Source organism: Ostrea edulis, chromosome 4 (genome assembly GCF_947568905.1).
Source record: "Ostrea edulis chromosome 4, xbOstEdul1.1, whole genome shotgun sequence".
Classification (NCBI taxonomy): Eukaryota; Metazoa; Mollusca; class Bivalvia; order Ostreida; family Ostreidae; genus Ostrea; species Ostrea edulis.
This window is the reverse complement of record NC_079167.1, coordinates 17,903,258-17,920,816: the sequence shown is the minus strand read 5'-3', so window position 1 is coordinate 17,920,816 and position 17,559 is coordinate 17,903,258. Positions and strand designations below refer to the sequence as shown.

The window sequence follows — 17,559 nt, the reverse complement described above, 5'->3', positions numbered from 1 at the left end:
TACTAATAATTATTTTCACCAAGTAATTAGCAGTGGATATTAATTTAACAATTACAATAGATTTTATCAGACATGCTTTAGTAGACCATAAGAAATGAATGTCATTTTTTAACCCTTCTCCATGCATCAAAAAATATATATGACCTAACACAATTAAAATTTACTCTCAAGTGAGACTATATCCATTGCCACTACCAAAACAGATTCATGATTGACCAAGGCCGCAGAAGTATGGTACATGTGTTGTATTTCCTGGTTACGATGCATCATGCATATTGATTTTGACTTTCATAAATTGTGCCGCACACAGGAAAAAAGTAAAAAGTAAAACTTTATAGTTTGTGCTCAGACATTTGATAAAAATCAATTTCCATACCATATACTCGGGGGCATTTCAACTTACCACGCTTACTGAATTTAAATTGGATTGTATTCAATAATTAACTATCCTGGTGATAATAGCACTGTTCTATAGGTTAGCTCATAATGTTGCACACAGTCTTGTCTAAATTTACCTTCTGAATATTAATATCGGTAATCATCAACTCGTTTCACTTGAATCCCATGAGTATAAACAAATTAACTTTCATTCCTCCCAATAAATGATTCAGAAATTCAATGAAATCTAATTTATATTGCAGCTCAATATATACTCAATAAAGAATATTGTGCTTTCGTTTATGTGAAAGTACGTGGTAATTATTAATTTGTCCATGCAAGAATTTTCATAAAATCTTTCATCAAATTATTTTCAAAGCACATCACATGTAAATGCTCTAAATCAAGATGTCATGTCAGTTGCTTTGTGTACCTAATATGACTATGAGATTTATAACCATATGTTGAAAGACTGCATGGTAAGAACAAGGGAGGAAATGGCAACACTGACCAGACCGGGATTTAAACCTGTGCCCCGTGAATCTCCAGTCAGCACTGTTCTGCTAACTGAACTAACTGGCCACCAACAATCAAACCCATCTGACTGCCACATTCCTCCCTCCTTGAATGTCTTCACACTTGAAGACATCTGAATCCAGGATCTTTATCCTCTGGCAAGCATTTCCATTTTAGGGAAATTTAAAGCAAGAATTTTGAAAATACCTGCTGTTTAGCATTGGGAATGGGGCCTTATTTTGGCCCTCTACAGTCACTAAAAAACTGATTTCACACTGCACATCTCATGATTAAAGCTGAGCTATAGTCTATGGGAGATAACAAGAAATAAGAAAACACAATTTGTAAACATGTATAACACATAAAACAAAAAAACCACCAGGAGATGCGCTACATATTAAAACATTAAAAAAAAAAAAAAAAATAAAACAGGAGATGGACTACGCTGGATCAAGTCAAAAACAAAGAACAAGTTCACCAAAAACTCGTTCTTTGTTTTTGACTTGATTCAGCGCAGAACTGATCACTTCAGTTCGATCTTGATGCTCGATTAGATCAGACTTTTCTAGTGCTACATATTACACTTGATGATTTTAATATGTAGACATTTTGCTTGTTATCAGCTTTTGTAGTTCAGTTGTAGTGTTAGTTTCATTTTCTATTTTGTTTTCTTTTCTATGTAAATATTCTATCGTCCCAAGGAATATTTGCCCTGTTCATGAGAAGATTTTCACCCCAATATCCCCCACCCACCCCCTTTACAACATAATTTGACTCTGTATTGCAGTCTAAACTTACCCCGAGGGTATTGATTTGACCAAACATGAATCTAAACTACCTGGGATGTTTGGCAAGCATATCAATGATTATGGCCCTGCTGTTTTGGTGAATTTTTTTCAATATTTTTCCTATAAATCTCATTAAAACTTTAATCCCCTGTTGTAACCTCACTCTACCCCGTGTTTCATGATTTAGACAATCGTTGATCTTCATTTTAAGTCAGAAGCTTCCACATAAGTTTCATCTTTTCTGGTTCTGCAGTTCTTGAGAAGATTTTTAAAGATTTTGAATGACACCACCCTATTTTTGCCCTTTCTTGATCATTTTCCTTTGAAAGGGGTCTCAGATATCCCTTCATTTGAACAAATGTGAATACCTTTCACCCAATGATATTCTTTTCCAAGTTTGCTTGAAAATGACCAGGTGGTTCTGGAGATTCTGATGATGAAACTGTGAAAAGTTTACGATAATGACAACAAACAATGGACAGATTCTTATTAGAAAATCCCACTTGAGTCTTTGGCTTAGGTGAGCTTAAACTGTAATATTGTTACATAGCGTCGTCATTCGTGCTACGGTTACATACCATCTCTTGTTACATACCGTACCGAATCATAGCCCTAGGTAATATCAGTAAATTCTAGAAATACTCATCACCAAATCAATCAAGATCTAATCTCCACCACCTATGGAGCAATTTCAGAAGTATTAAAAACTACTCCCCCCCCCCTCCCCCTCCCATCTTACACTTGAATGAAACCGTCTTTACTACATCAATTAACTTCCACATTTTATGACACTACACCATAAGATGAGGACTTAAATGTTTTGTGGAATTATTTGTATCGATTCATTTGATTGTATATCTATGTACATGTAGCTCAGTGGATAAGGTATCCGGTTACTGATCCGCAGATCTCGAGTTCAAATCCGCTAGTATCTTTTGTTTATATCAATGTAAATAAGTAAAATTGAAATTCATGTTTTTCCCAAAAATTGCATATTTTTTGCCTTTCTCACATATGTACTTAATACATATCACCATATCTATCATGCTTAAATCATTTTGTGCTGATTTGATAAACTCTTTCAAGGTGTAGTTAGTCACCTTACATCTATATTTTTCCATTTATTTCACACATCTGACTTAAAAGTATTGTTCAGTTCACTACTTTCAGTTGTTCAGTTCACTACTTAAAATGATCGGATTGATTGTAATCACTGCTTACAATGATCGGATTGATTGTAATCACTGCTTACAATGATCGGATTGATTGTAATCACTGCTTACAATGATGATACATCTGATCGATTGTAATCACTACTTACAATGATGATAGGTCTGATCGATTGTAATCACTACTTACAATGATGATAGGTCTGATTGATTGTAATCACTACTTACAATGATCTGATCGATTGTAATCACTACTTACAATGATGATACATCTGATCGATTGTAATCACTACTTACAATGATCGGATTGATTGTAATCACTGCTTACAATGATGATAGGTCGGATTGATTGTAATCACTACTTACAATGATGATACATCTGATTGATTGTAATCACTACTTACAATGATCGGATTGATTGTAATCACTACTTACAATGATGATAGGTCGGATTGATTGTAATCACTACTTACAATGATGATAGGCCTGATTGATTGTAATCACTACTTACAATGATGATAGGTCTGATCGATTGTAATCACTACTTACAATGATGATAGGTCGGATTGATTGTAATCACTACTTACAATGATGATAGGCCTGATTGATTGTAATCACTACTTACAATGATGATAGGTAGGATCGATTGTAATCACTACTTACAATGATGATAGGTAGGATTGATTGTAATCACTACTTACAATGATGATAGGTAGGATTGATTGTAATCACTACTTACAATGATGATAGGTAGGATTGATTGTAATCACTACTTACAATGATGATAGGTCGGATTGATTGTAATTACTGCTTACAATGATGATAGGTCGGATTGATTGTAATCACTGCTTACAATGATGATAGGTAGGATTGATTGTAATCACTACTTACAATGATGATAGGTAGGATTGATTGTAATCACTACTTACAATGATGATAGGTCTGATCGATTGTAATCACTACTTACAATGATGATAGGTCTGATCGATTGTAATCACTACTTACAATGATGATAGGTCTGATCGATTGTAATCACTACTTACAATGATGATACATCTGATTGATTGTAATTACTACTTACAATGATGATACATCTGATTGATTTTAATCACTACTTACAATGATGATAGATCTGATTGATTGTAATCACTACTTACAATGATGATAGGTCTGATCGATTGTAATCACTACTTACAATGATGATACATCTGATTGATTGTAATCACTACTTACAATGATAATACATCTGATCGATTGTAATTACGGCTGTTGGTGACCAAAACTTGTCGGCAGACTTCTGGATCTGCAACCAAGAGTCTCTCCTGCCCTCCAAAGTAATAAAATCGAATGATCTTTGATTTATACTTTTTCATCCACCTGTAAAGGAAACAAGAAATGTTGGAAAATGTATGTATTCCTTTCCCCTCAACCTGAAATCAATATGTAGAAAATGTGGTGATACAAATATATTGACATAAAATCAATAGCAGTCAGGGGTTAGGGTTAGTGGCCCACCTCTTCATGAAATAGCAGTCAGGGGTTAGGGTTAGTGGCCCACCTCTTCATGAAATAGCAGTCAGGGGTTAGGGTTAGTGGCCCTTCTCTTCATGAAATAGCAGTCAGGGGTCAGGGTTAGTGGCCCACCTCTTCATGAAATAGCAGTCAGGGGTTAGGGTTAGTGGCCCACCTCTTCATGAAATAGCAGTCAGGGGTTAGGGTTAGTGGCCCACCTCTTCATGAAATAGCAGTCAGGGGTTAGGGTTAGTGGCCCATCTCTTCATGAAATAGCAGTCAGGGGTTAGTGTTGGTGGCCCACCTCTTCATGAAATAGCAGTCAGGAGTTAGGGTAAGTGGCCCACCTCTTCATGAAATAGCAGTCAGGGGTTAGGTTAGTGGCCCACCTCTTCATGAAATAGCAGTCAGGGGTCAGGGTTAGTGGCCCACCTCTTCATGAAATAGCAGTCAGGGGTTAGGGTTAGTGGCCCATCTCTTCATGAAATAGCAGTCAGGGGTTAGGTTAGTGGCCCACCTCTTCATGAAATAGCAGTCAGGGGTTAGTGTTAGTGGCCCATCTCTTCATGAAATAGCAGTCAGGGGTCAGGGTTAGTGGCCCACCTCTTCATGAAATAGCAGTCAGGGGTTAGGGTTAGTGGACCACCTCTTAATGAAATAGCAGTCAGGGGTTAGTGTTAGTGGCCCACCTCTTCATGAAATAGCAGTCAGGGGTTAGGGTTAGTGGACCACCTCTTAATGAAATAGCAGTCAGGGGTTAGTGTTAGTGGCCCACCTCTTCATGAAATAGCAGTCAGGGGTTAGGTTAGTGGCCCACCTCTTCATGAAATAGCAGTCAGGGGTTAGGTTAGTGGCCCACCTCTTCATGAAATAGCAGTCAGGGGTTAGTGTTAGTGGCCCATCTCTTCATGAAATAGCAGTCAGGGGTTAGTGTTAGTGGCCCACCTCTTCATGAAATAGCAGTCAGGGGTCAGGGTTAGTGGCCCATATCTTCATGAAATAGCAGTCAGGGGTTAGGGTTAGTGGCCCACCTCTTCATGAAATAGCAGTCAGGGGTTAGTGTTAGTGGCCCACCTCTTCATGAAATAGCAGTCAGGGGTTAGGGTTAGTGGCCCACCTCTTAATGAAATAGCAGTCAGGGGTTAGTGTTAGTGGCCCACCTCTTCATGAAATAGCAGTCAGGGGTTAGGGTTAGTGAAGTTTCATGGTTACTGGTACTGTATATGTGCAGAATTTGTTTATACAATTTCTGTATGTATAGGAGAAATCTTATGTGACCTCTGACCTTTCAACTGATATCACTAGTCAATAGGGCTCATCTACAAGTCATTACCAACCTGTCTATTAATCACTAGGGGTGAAACGATACAGTACCTTCTCGATTCGATTTTCGATACTTTAGTCTCGATTCGATACAATAGCATGTACCAAATTCTTTTTAATGCTAAGATTTTCTTATGTTTCGTTGTATTTATTGCTCTCTGTAAATAAATTCTACATAATGTAAAAATGTTTAACATAGAGCAACACTCTTACCACTTGTCCTAAAGCCGAAATGACGCCATACCCAGTTTTTATACATTGGGGGTGCATTTTTTCAACTCGAATACGTCTATTTTGATACAGCAAAGTTTAGTCGTATGTTGATTGGGCAATTTTCAATTCCATTGGCTAATCAGAAACCGTGTTATCAAGAGCAATGTGTGCTATGATTTTAGAACCGTATCGAACCGAAACAGACCCCGAATAAATCGAACATCGAATCGAGACCACTACATCGCAATTCGGCCGCATTGCGATGCATCGTTTCACCCCTATTAATCACGTTGAAGATTAGCTGCAGAACTGTAGCTCTCTGAAAAAATATTGTGACAGAACAGAGAGCTACAGATCGACCCCTTATAAAAACCTTCGATTTATGGCGCACAAAAAGCTGCGAATGGTTGAGGTCTGTTATCGTTGAATTCTTGTGCTGCTGTCTCAAAAATTTAATATCAAAAAATTTATAAGACAACGACACAAGAATACAAATGATATCAGGCCTCAACCTTGATGACTATGCCTTTGATGACTGTGACATTTGATGACTATATATAAGGTTTGATGACTATGGTGTTTGATAATTAGGACATTTGATGACTATGACATTTTATAGCTGACATTTGATGACTATGATGTTTGATGATTATGAAGGGAAGAGTTCTCTATGGTCAGTGGTCAGATTACATCTAGTTTATCAATGTTATTAACCAACATTTCATTGACAAACTGTCTGACCAACAACTGCATATGTCCATCTTCTTGGAAGGGGAGCATAACATATTTATATATCAGCAGGAAATGGAATGGGCACAACCCATCTTTGATTTACAAGTTTACTTACTCACAGAATTCAAATCAAATGCAGATTTTAAAAAATTTCTCTAATCCAGACATTGTGTAATCAAAAACTGTGTTCACTTTACACATATTTCTGTACAAAACTTTTAGCTCTATCACAATTTCATTTCTACATTATGGAGATAGGTTTTATAAGAGTATATCAAAAAATATTATTCTACCTCAGTATGAGAATTCTATGCAACGCGTAATCTGATTGGTCTAGGCAGTCACGTGCCACTCAGCCAGGGTTGATAAAACTTCATATCTCCCTCTCATTATTTCACCCCTTTGGCAGCCCCGTGCATTTTCCATAAATTTTATATCAAGGTAGACTACATGCAGTTTATTGTGACATCACAATAAGTCAATTAAGTCATTGTACTTTCATAGTTCGTAAGGCACAAAATATGCGGGTCTCTAATATATAGTTAAATCGCCTGATTTTGGTTGATATAAAAACAAGCAAGTAAATCAGCATTCAAGGAGATGGGAAATACAACAAGAGGTCCATGGGCCATATCACTCACCAGGAGTCACCTTCGCCAATATTTTAAGATTTTTCCTATATATTTGCATATAAAACTTTGATCCCTATTGTGGCCCCAATCTACCCCCAGAGGCAATGACTTTTACAAACTTGAATCTGCACTATGTCAGGAAGTTTTCATGTAAATGTAAACTTCTATGGCCCAATGGATCTTGAGAAGAAGATTTTTAAAGATTTTCTATATTTGTATGAAAAACTTTGATCCCCTCTTCTGGCCCCAGCCCCATCCTACCCGGGGTGGGGGGTGGGGGATGAGAGGGGGGGGGGAGACGATTTTACAAACTTGAATCTGTACTATGTCACGAAGCTTTCATTTGAATGTAAACTTTTCAGACCCAATGATTCTTCTTCAGAGGATTTTTAAAGATTTTCTCTACATGATCACTATTGTGGCCCCATCCTACCCCCGGGGGTCGTGATTTTAACAAACTTGAAGCTCCATTATGTCAGGAAGCTTTCATGAAAATTTGTACTTTCCTAGCCCAGTGGTCTTGAGATGAAGATTTTTAAAGATTTTCCCTATAAATTTGTAATCAGTAAAACAAATAATTTATTGCATGAATGTTCTGGAGATATGAAGATTTATTCACCCAAGAAAAATCATATTCCTCTTGAGCATTGCCCTCCGAGAATATGATTTTTCTTAGGTGAATAAATCTTCATTTCTCCCTCACTATCATGAAATAAATGTATTATAATACAATTAAACTTTGGTATCTTTAACACCAATATCTCGAGTACCATGGGTATTATATGTCGAAGTAATTCGGAAGTCCCAACCACTTATTCTTCAAGTATTTCACCCTCGATATCTCTAATCCTTGAATATCTCAAAGTTTTTTCTTGGTCTTATCGAATTTGAGACAATGAGATTTTACTGTACTAACAAAATATAAAATCTAAATATTGCACATAAGAAATTGTGTGTGCAAAATACACCACAGAGTCTTCCATATTTGCTCAATATTTGGATATTTTATTGAACATTGATGTCAATAGCAAACTAACAACACAATTTTATGCCAAACAGGATAACTTCAGCATCACGAGTAACACTTTAGTTGAACAACATTCCACATTATTTTGAAATTCATTTATCATAGCAGTTTTCCTGATACTTACAAACACAAGACTATCAGATCCAAGTATACACACTAAACTTACAACTATATACCATATTACTCACCGGATACTAACTATGATGTACCATTACACACCTGATACTTACTACTGGGTACATATACACACCTGATACTTACTACCGAGTACATGGATTATGTACTATTACACACCTGATTGCATTTGTCATTGGTTCTGCTTTACGAGCTTCCAGCATGTTTCCTACTAGTGGTATATACGGACATCCTGGTATCTAAAATAGAAAATCAGTTGTCACTACCAAATTCAAAGCAAATTATAGTTCTTCCATGTGTGTACTTTTACAGTTACCGTACATTCCAGAATATTTTATTCATATCTAAGGGGAGGGGGGTTGGACCTATGTCTGGTGCTGAAGGCTGTGGTGGTGATGGATTTTGGACCTATATCTGGTGCTGAAGGCAGTGGTGGTGATGGATTTTGGACCTATGTCTGGTGCTGAAGGCTGTGGTGGTGATGTTTTTTGGACCTATGTCGTGGTGATGGTGTATTATTGTGCCAGTGCTTACTGTACGTATGTGATCTTCCATTTTAAGATCACATCCAACAGACCCACAGCTTTTACTTCTGATGTCAGAACTCGGTGAAGGTAAAAAGCACTACCAATGTTAGACATCTTAGAAAAGTGGTGAATTCCAATTTCATTTCATGTATTGTGGGGGGGGGGGGGGGGGGGCATGTGTGCACTTACAGTGTATTACAGCGTAGTGGAGGGAACACTTACAGTGTATTACAGCATGGTGGAGGGAACACTTACAGTGTATTACAGCATGGTGGAGGGAACACTTACAGTGTATTACAGCATGGTGGAGGGAACACTTACAGTGTATTACAGCATGGTGGAGGGAACACTTACAGTGTATTACAGCATGGTGGAGGGAACACTTACAGTGTATTACAGCATGCTGGAGGGAACACTTACAGTGTATTACAGCATGGTGGAGGGAACACTTACAGTGTATTACAGCATGGTCGAGGGAACACTTACAGTGTATTACAGCATGGTGGAGGGAACACTTACAATGTATACTCATTGTACATTTCTTTATATAATGAATGTGCATTATGTCCCATACAACAATACTTCGTTGGTATTGTGGTCACTTACTCATTATGTCGACCATAATCATAGCTCCATGAGTGGTCAGAAACTCAGATAATAGACCACTTTTATAGAGTTTATAATAGGGGCATGGGTTTGTACCCAAAATATGTTCTATACATACACCTTGTAGCCCATTACTGTGTAATGGGTATTTTATACGGTCTGAAATTTTTGTGATCCCGGGATACCTAAAAGGTATCAAATTATATTCTGTGTTTTCAATTCCTGTGGTTGCATTTTACCTATCTATACCTATATGTATCAATATATATTTTTTGCAGTTGTAACTTTTGTGGATTTCATACTCGTATCTGCAAAAAATGGAAAACTGCAGAATATACCCTTTATACAGTATTATAGATTATACAGTGAAACCTTTGTAATTGAAAGACAAATAATGAACATATAGAGTTTAGAGTACAGAATCTCTGAAAATAGCCTGTCTGGAAGTTTTGTAATCCATTTTACTGGGGCTAGATGTCAGAAAATGTCAGTATTCAATCAGATCTTCTCAAACGGCTACACTGGAGAAGGGTCTGACAGCATTGCGTATGATGTCATGTTATTTCACCTTTTACACTTGACCAATCAAATGACAGCTTTCGTTAACATGAAAATTTTGCTGTGAATCAAAGATGGTGGCAGCCATAAGCGATGTTAAAATGCGACATACAGAAAATATATTTTAATGATAATGGATGTATAGTATTTATAAGATCCTTTAGCGCTGATATTTGGAATTAGTTTAAACTTTTCAGGGATCAACGCTTACGATCCAAATATGCTACAGTAAAACGATTCCTGATTTGTCCTTGAATTCTTTGTCAAACTGTTGTTATTGGTCGAATATTCATTGCATTATTCATGGGATTGGGGTTTAATAACATATGACATCAAATGCAATGCTGTCAGATCTTTTTCCAGTGTATTGGTTAGAGAAGATATCTTATTTTAATTAGATTGTGTCAGTATTGTACATTTCATTGTCTATAGATACACCAAATGACAATGTTGATTCTAGGACTCAAATGTACACACACCAAAAAGGGTTGTGACACACATGGCTATGTCATCTTAATTAAAGGTCACTGTGACCTTGATGTAGGGTGTGACACACCTTTTACCCAAGATGCATTTAATATTTAACTGACCAAGTTTGACAGGTTTTTGTCATATATGCATGACCATATCATCTTACTGTAATGAAAGGTCACAGTGATCTAACTTTAAGGTGCAGCAAACCTTCTACCCGAGATGCATCAGTTTACACAGTTTTCAAGTTATGAGAACTAAAACAAAAACCTAATACACAGATGGATGGAACAAATGCCATCAATGTATTACCATATCAAATAATTAAAGATGGCCCATCTTTAGATGGGCATGCATATAAAAGAAGAGAAATTTGGGGAAGAGAAAGTACTTTCAGAATTAAGAGATCGAGTGCCGGCCTGTAAATGTGTTGGATCAGTAAGTTTAGCCGTTACTGTACCTTTCGAAGTGGTGAGAATAAGGGAGCCAACAACAGTTTGTACAGGTACCATAAAACTAAAACAAAAGCCCCTATCAACAATGTCTCTCGAATGAGCAGGGGGTCCCTGAACACATCTGCTGCTGTAGAAGTTCCCATCTAAAATGAAAACAAATAATGTTATATGTCATAATCATATTTTACTATTCTTTTATATACAAGAATGAACCCTAATCCTAACCCAAACTAAACATGCAATTCATAACATATTGACAATCATCGGTGAAATACCAGGGTTGCCCATATTCCTACTATAAATACCATACTATTAATACACGAGTCAGAAGGTGCTGTCACACTTTTCAAGCACATAAATATAATAGAATTATGGCGAACGGACTCTGGGCGAACGGACGGACGCGAACATGTAGAGAGGGCGACCCTGTGATATGATGAACTGGTTTGGTTTCCCAACTTCTTTTATCCATGGAACATTTTTCCCAAATTCGAGCAAATGTCGTTATTTTTACCAATTGGAAAGGGCCAGGTCCTTTAATCAGTTTTATCATGCAGATCTATCTTCAACTGTTCAATAGTAATTAACACTGATTAAAGGTCACTAAAAGTGGGCCTACTCGGTTCAGTCTGAACTTCAGGTAAATCTACTACTTTGCTATCACAACATCTGAGTACACAACTAGTCTATCGGAGTATCCACATTCACGTTGAGGCATTTTACTTTTGCTTCTACAGTTCAGCTGTTATTTTGAATTACCTCAACTCCTTTCAGTTTCTTGTTTACATCTGTGAAGGTGAAGGCCAAGTTAGATTAGCCTGGTCCCCGCCCCACCACTCATTGATCACACGTTTTGGAGTGATCAATAAGTGGCGGGGGCGGGGGGGGGCGGGCTACACAGCCTATTGCGCAATCTGTGCAGCTGCTAAAGATTTATAAATGCGTTATATACATGTAAACTATTTTCAAGGAAACACATCTAGGTTATTGTAATACGACATCAGTATGAAAATATGCTGCTCAGTGCTGTATGTATGGAAAATTTTAAAAGTGCATTGTAATATTGAACACATTGTTTGAAGAGGGAAAGAAATTAAAATGACGGCATAGGCACTCGACGTTTTAAATATCTAATAGGGCCTAGTGATTAAAAATAATGAAGAAGTCGAGTGCCTGTTTGATTTGTAGACATCTGCTGTGAACTCACACGTTTTTCTTCAAGTTTCAGGTCTATTTAGGGAGCTTATAAATTTAAAGTGTCTGATAGACTTGGCTCAGGCACCGTCCCTTGGTACCCTCTGTGTTTGTGACAACATTTTATAATATTGTTTTACTTTACTTCCCATATAGCACACTTATTGTACAGTACATTTCCAATCAGTATTGTGATGAGAATTCAATACCTATGTCAATGTAGTCTATATGGTACACATGTGTAAATTGTATCATGTACTTATAATGTTTAATTGTTAATTTGTATGTGCCCCCTGAGGGCCCTTGATTGGTGAATAAATAAATATATAATTATTATATAAGTACATGTGTATGTGGCAATTTGCATTTTGAAAGCTTTATTAATTTGTTAAATGTTTAAGTGTCATTAGTATGCAAATAAAGCAAATATGAAGAAATATGAATCAAATTAGCCTAGATTCTGAATTTCCGCGGATTGCAGAAACCCTTTTAAAACCATTTAGTCGGATAGCCACGTTTGAATCATTTTCGCTAGCCACGCGAAGATGATGCGTTTGTATACGCTTCGTTCCTCTCTCGGACATCAAAAAAGGAATGCAAAGCCTAATTAGGCCTAACCATGGATAGCCGACGCTGAAATAAAATCATGCTTCTGAACAAATATATATATCACGAGCTGCCGCCACCCAAACGATGTGTGTGAATGGTACCACTCCAATCTCCAGCTTTGAGTCATGACGTGGTGTTTGTCAGGGGTGTATCTTGGGTCCGCCGTTATTTCTGATATATATGAATGCATGCATGTCGTTGAGTATTGATTGTAATTGCACGTTTATTTTATGTGCGGATGATTTTACCATCCTCTTTCCTCATCCATGTACAGATTTTAAATCAAAGAAACTTGGCACGAAATCTGGAATCTTGTTTAAATTGGTTGTTCGACACTAAATTAGCATTACACGACGGGGAAAACAGTGTGCGTTATTTGGTCTTAAAAGAAAACCAAGTAAAGTTGATGATTTTTCCCTTTTCTGTAAAGAGCATGTTTTTAAATCTTCTCAACAAGTATATCTTTGATTTGTATATTGATGTTAAGTGTGTGGTGAGAATATTGTATCTACCATTATTCAATTTAAGGGGTAAACTGTATATTGGAATTTTTGTATAGGCAAGCAAGGATTTTGGATCGAAAGAGTGCGTGCGTGTTCTTTGTTTATCACTTCATCTGTTTATTAGTTTCAGACATATGTTCAGAAAGGCTCCACACTTGATTCAGTTTCTGACCCAGTTCAACCAGGAGTGGATTTGGACGGTTACATAGACGGCGTTCCATTTCACCCCAAACACTGTACAGTGGGTGAAAGATAAAACAGCATTGACGTTCTCTTGACTAGGGAAGTCCAGAACAACTCGTGCAACATGGGGTCTGGCGTTGTTTGAGTGTAATGTGGCTTGCTCTCTGTGCTTTTGGATGAAGGACAAGACATGCTGTTGAATAATTTCAGCACTTTACCGAATGTTTGTAAAGTTTCCGCCTCAGATTACCAAGGGAGTTCTTCCACGTGCAGCTAGGCCTTTTCAATAATACTTTTAAAACGTATATAATTGCCATTACCATCAAACAAGTCACCTACAATAGTAAACCCCTTTTCGAACAAAGATGTTGAGAGAAAAAATAACATACCTATTTTGAGTCATGATTTTATTGTTATACCATAAAGGTTCCACCATATACATAAGACCACAGTTTTTTAATTTCTTGGTTTATGGATTTAAAAAAAAGGAATTGGGGTCGGTAGGGAGAAATAAAAATAAAAATAAAATAAACATTTTTAATATCTACCATCATTTTATTTTCAATAAACCATTAACATCATTTTGTGAGTACAAATAAACAAAACATGTATTAAATCACTTTTAAATATTAGATTTTAAAAATATCTAGAGTGACTATGACTTTTGAAGAAAAAAAATGCAATTTCAAATTCAGTGTATAATTATTGTCTATGTTACACTTTGGTAAAGCATAAGCTGAGAAAATGTGTAAGGTCATATCTCTTTGGTGTTGTAAAGTATCCAATATTTATATTACGTTGTTCAGTAATTTTGCTGTATATGCTCAACATTTTTAGATTTTACATTTACAAATTGTAAATATAATGAAAAAATTTAATACATAAGCACTATTACAATTTTATGTAGTAATTCCATTTTTAATTTCAGAATGTTTATACCCCATGAAATAATTTTTAACCCCATTTTCCCCCACATAGATATGCCCTTGGAATTCTCTACCACCTTTTTTGAAAAAGTGTTAAGTGTTTTTCATTTTTATTTGGTACTCAAATTCTTTCCACCACTACACAAGGTGTACTAATTTTCGAGAAATATGCATACCTTTCCGAGTTTCGTCTGGGAATTCGTCGTATTTTTAACGGGCGTTCATAAAGTATCAAAAGCGTCTAACAATTTCTCACACTGCTCTATTCTCTATTTGGATTTTTGACGGCAGGGATGAACGTACATATATTCAAATACGTTTATTATGGCATGTACTGTTGTGGTATAAAGTAACTAGTTAGAATAATCTAACCGTGTCTCGGGACAGGCCCTCACCACACTCAACCCGAGTCCGTAGGACATTGTCACTTAACGATATCAAGAACTGATCACGGGTAATAACTTACGACCTCTGGATATTATTAGTATACAGAGGTCGTAAGGTATTTACAGAAACAAGTGCCTGTGCATCTGATCCTATCTTAGTATCTAGTAAAGTCGCCACAATGTACCTTCCCCTCACCCTTAAACACCCAAATAGCACTACAAGAATACCGCCAATTGTATGAGAAATATTTATTTCTATCAATCCCTTTTTTTTGGAAAAATGTCATCTGGCATCTATTTCGTCGACAAGAACGACTATAGGTATCGTTACTGTCATCGGTGCCATATATGTTTACATGGTTTTCAAAGATACGGAATAAAGAATCGGCGGAATTAAAAAAAAAAGTAGAAATTTGCATTTTATTTTTTTTCCCGATTGCACAGAAATTAGGGTCGGCGGATCCGTAAACCAAGAAATAAAAAAAAAAAACCTGTGGCCTAATATGTCAGATGAGTTAATTTTGGAACCAATCTATAAAGCTTTCGTTTTTGTGATGTTTGGTTAAGTCCTGAAAATTTGGAAAATTGAAAACGAAGATCTAAAAGTCTCTTTAAAGCTTTTTTCTGAACCATCTAGAAATATTACAGTGTCATCAGCATATTCAAGTAAACATATTTTTTCTTTGCCAATCTTTATTCCTTTTATGTTTTTGTTTTGTCTTATCATATATCCCATGATTTTTACACAGAGATTAAATATATAGGGAAAAACAGGGTTCCCTTGTCGACAGCCCCTCCCTATTTTGAAAAATTGTGAGAATATACCATTTTGAATAACACACATTTGAGCCTGATTATAAAGTACATGTATCCATCTAATAAGGCCAGGACCAAAGTTGAAGAATTTTAGTGTTTTGTACATAAATTTCCACGAAATTGAGTGAAATACTTGTTCAAAACCAATAACCAAATAATTCCTGGTATAAGTCTGTTCTGCAAACATCGAAGAACATAATAAACTATACGTGTATTTTCACCAATAAATCTATTTTTGAGATATCCTTTTTGGTTGTCATGTATAAGATAATCTAAAACACCTTTTATTCAATTTGCAATGCATGCAGAGGCAATTTTGTATGAGACATTAAGTAAAGATATTGGACACCACTTTTTAAGAAATTCTCTTGTTTTATCTTCCTTTGGTACGATGGAGATAATTCCTTGCTTTTGTGAAATTGATAATTCTCCTTTTTGAAATCCATAATTAAGTGATCTAATAAGAAATTGTCCAACATCTTTCCAAAAGAATTAAAAAAAACAAAACAATTCAGCAAAGCCATCGCTTCCAGGACTTTTATCATTTTTCATGTTTTTAGTGCCGTTAAAGCTTCAACATTTCTGCCAAGATATCAGACTGCTCTGTTATGATATTACTACTGTCCTGAGCAAGTTTAAATATTGTTTTATTTACATCATTTCTTTTCTCCAAGCTTAAGAAATACTTTGCTGGCTTGAGTTGTCATTGTTTCTGGCAATTTCTGAATAGATATTTCATCTTTTAATATTTTTACTTGCACTTCCTTTTCTTTTTTCCTCCTTGAACAGTAGCTTATTGTAACCCCTCTTATACTCAACAAGAGGCCCATGGGCCACATCGCTCACCTGAGTCAACTTGGCCCATATCTGAAGACTTTCCATATATATTTGCATGTAAAACCTTAGTCCCTATTATGGCCCAAACTCCCCTTTGCAAACTTGAATCTACACTATGTCAGAAAGCTTTCATGTAAATGTCAACTTCTTTGGCCCAATGGTTCTTGAGAAGAAGATTTTTAAAGCTTTTTCCTATATTTGTATGTAAAACTTTGACCCTCCTACTTGTGGCCCCATCCTACCCCCGGGGGCCATGATTTGAACAAACTTGAATCTGCACTATGTCAGAAAGTTTTCATGTAAAAATCAGCTTTTCTGGCTCAGTAGTTCTTGAGAAGAAGATTTTTCCCATATATTTGTATGTAAAACTTTGATCCCCTATTGTGGCCCAATCCAACCCCCGGAGCCCATGATTTGAACAAACTTGAATGTGCATTATATCAGGAAGCTTTCATGTAAATCTCAGCTTTTCTGGCTTAGTGGTTCTTGAGAAGAAGATTTTTAAAGTTTTTCCCATATTTGTATGTAAAACTTTGATCCCCCCTTGGGGCCCCATCCTATCCCCGGGGGCCATGATTTGAACAAACTTGAATCTGCACTATGTCAGAAAGTTTTCATGTAAAAATCAGCTTTTCAGGCTCAGTGGTTCTTGAGAAGAAGATTTTTAAAGATTTTTCCTATATATTTGTATGTAAAACTTTGATCCCCTATTGTGGCCCCATCCTATCCCCGGGGGCCATGATTTGAACAAACTTGAATCTGCACTATGTCAGAAAGTTTTCTTGTAAATATCAGCTTTTCTGGCTCAGTAGTTCTTGAGAAGAAGATTTTTCCTATATATTTGTATGTAAAACTTTGATCCCCTATTGTGGCCCCATCCGACCCCCGGAGCCCATGATTTGAACAAACTTGAATGTGCATTATGTCAGGAAGCTTTCATGTAAATCTCAGCTTTTCTGGCTTAGTGGTTCTTGAGAAAAAGATTTTTAAAGTTTTTCCCATATTTGTATGTAAAACTTTGATCCCCCTTGTGGCCCCATCCTATCCTCGGGGGCCATGATTT

General features: G+C 36.5%; 1 protein-coding gene across 3 annotated transcripts in view; it reads right to left on the bottom strand.

Moving 5' to 3' along the window:
- The window catches only part of LOC125669949 (uncharacterized), a 35,143-nt gene extending 23,240 nt beyond the window's left edge, over positions 1-11,903 (bottom strand). The window contains exons 1-4 of one of the 3 annotated variants that reach the window (XM_048904819.2): positions 11,802-11,903; positions 11,048-11,185; positions 8,585-8,664; positions 4,085-4,228 (exon numbers count right to left, since the gene is read on the bottom strand). In XM_048904819.2, coding sequence (XP_048760776.1) covers positions 4,085-4,228; positions 8,585-8,664; positions 11,048-11,185 — 362 coding nt within the window. In that variant the 5' untranslated portion in view covers positions 11,802-11,903. Of the gene's footprint in view, positions 1-4,084; positions 4,229-8,584; positions 8,665-11,047; positions 11,186-11,556 lie in introns of all 3 variants that reach the window. The other 2 variants (XM_048904818.2, XM_048904820.2) reach the window with 2 other exon arrangements.
- Positions 11,904-17,559: the final 5,656 nt, after the last annotated feature.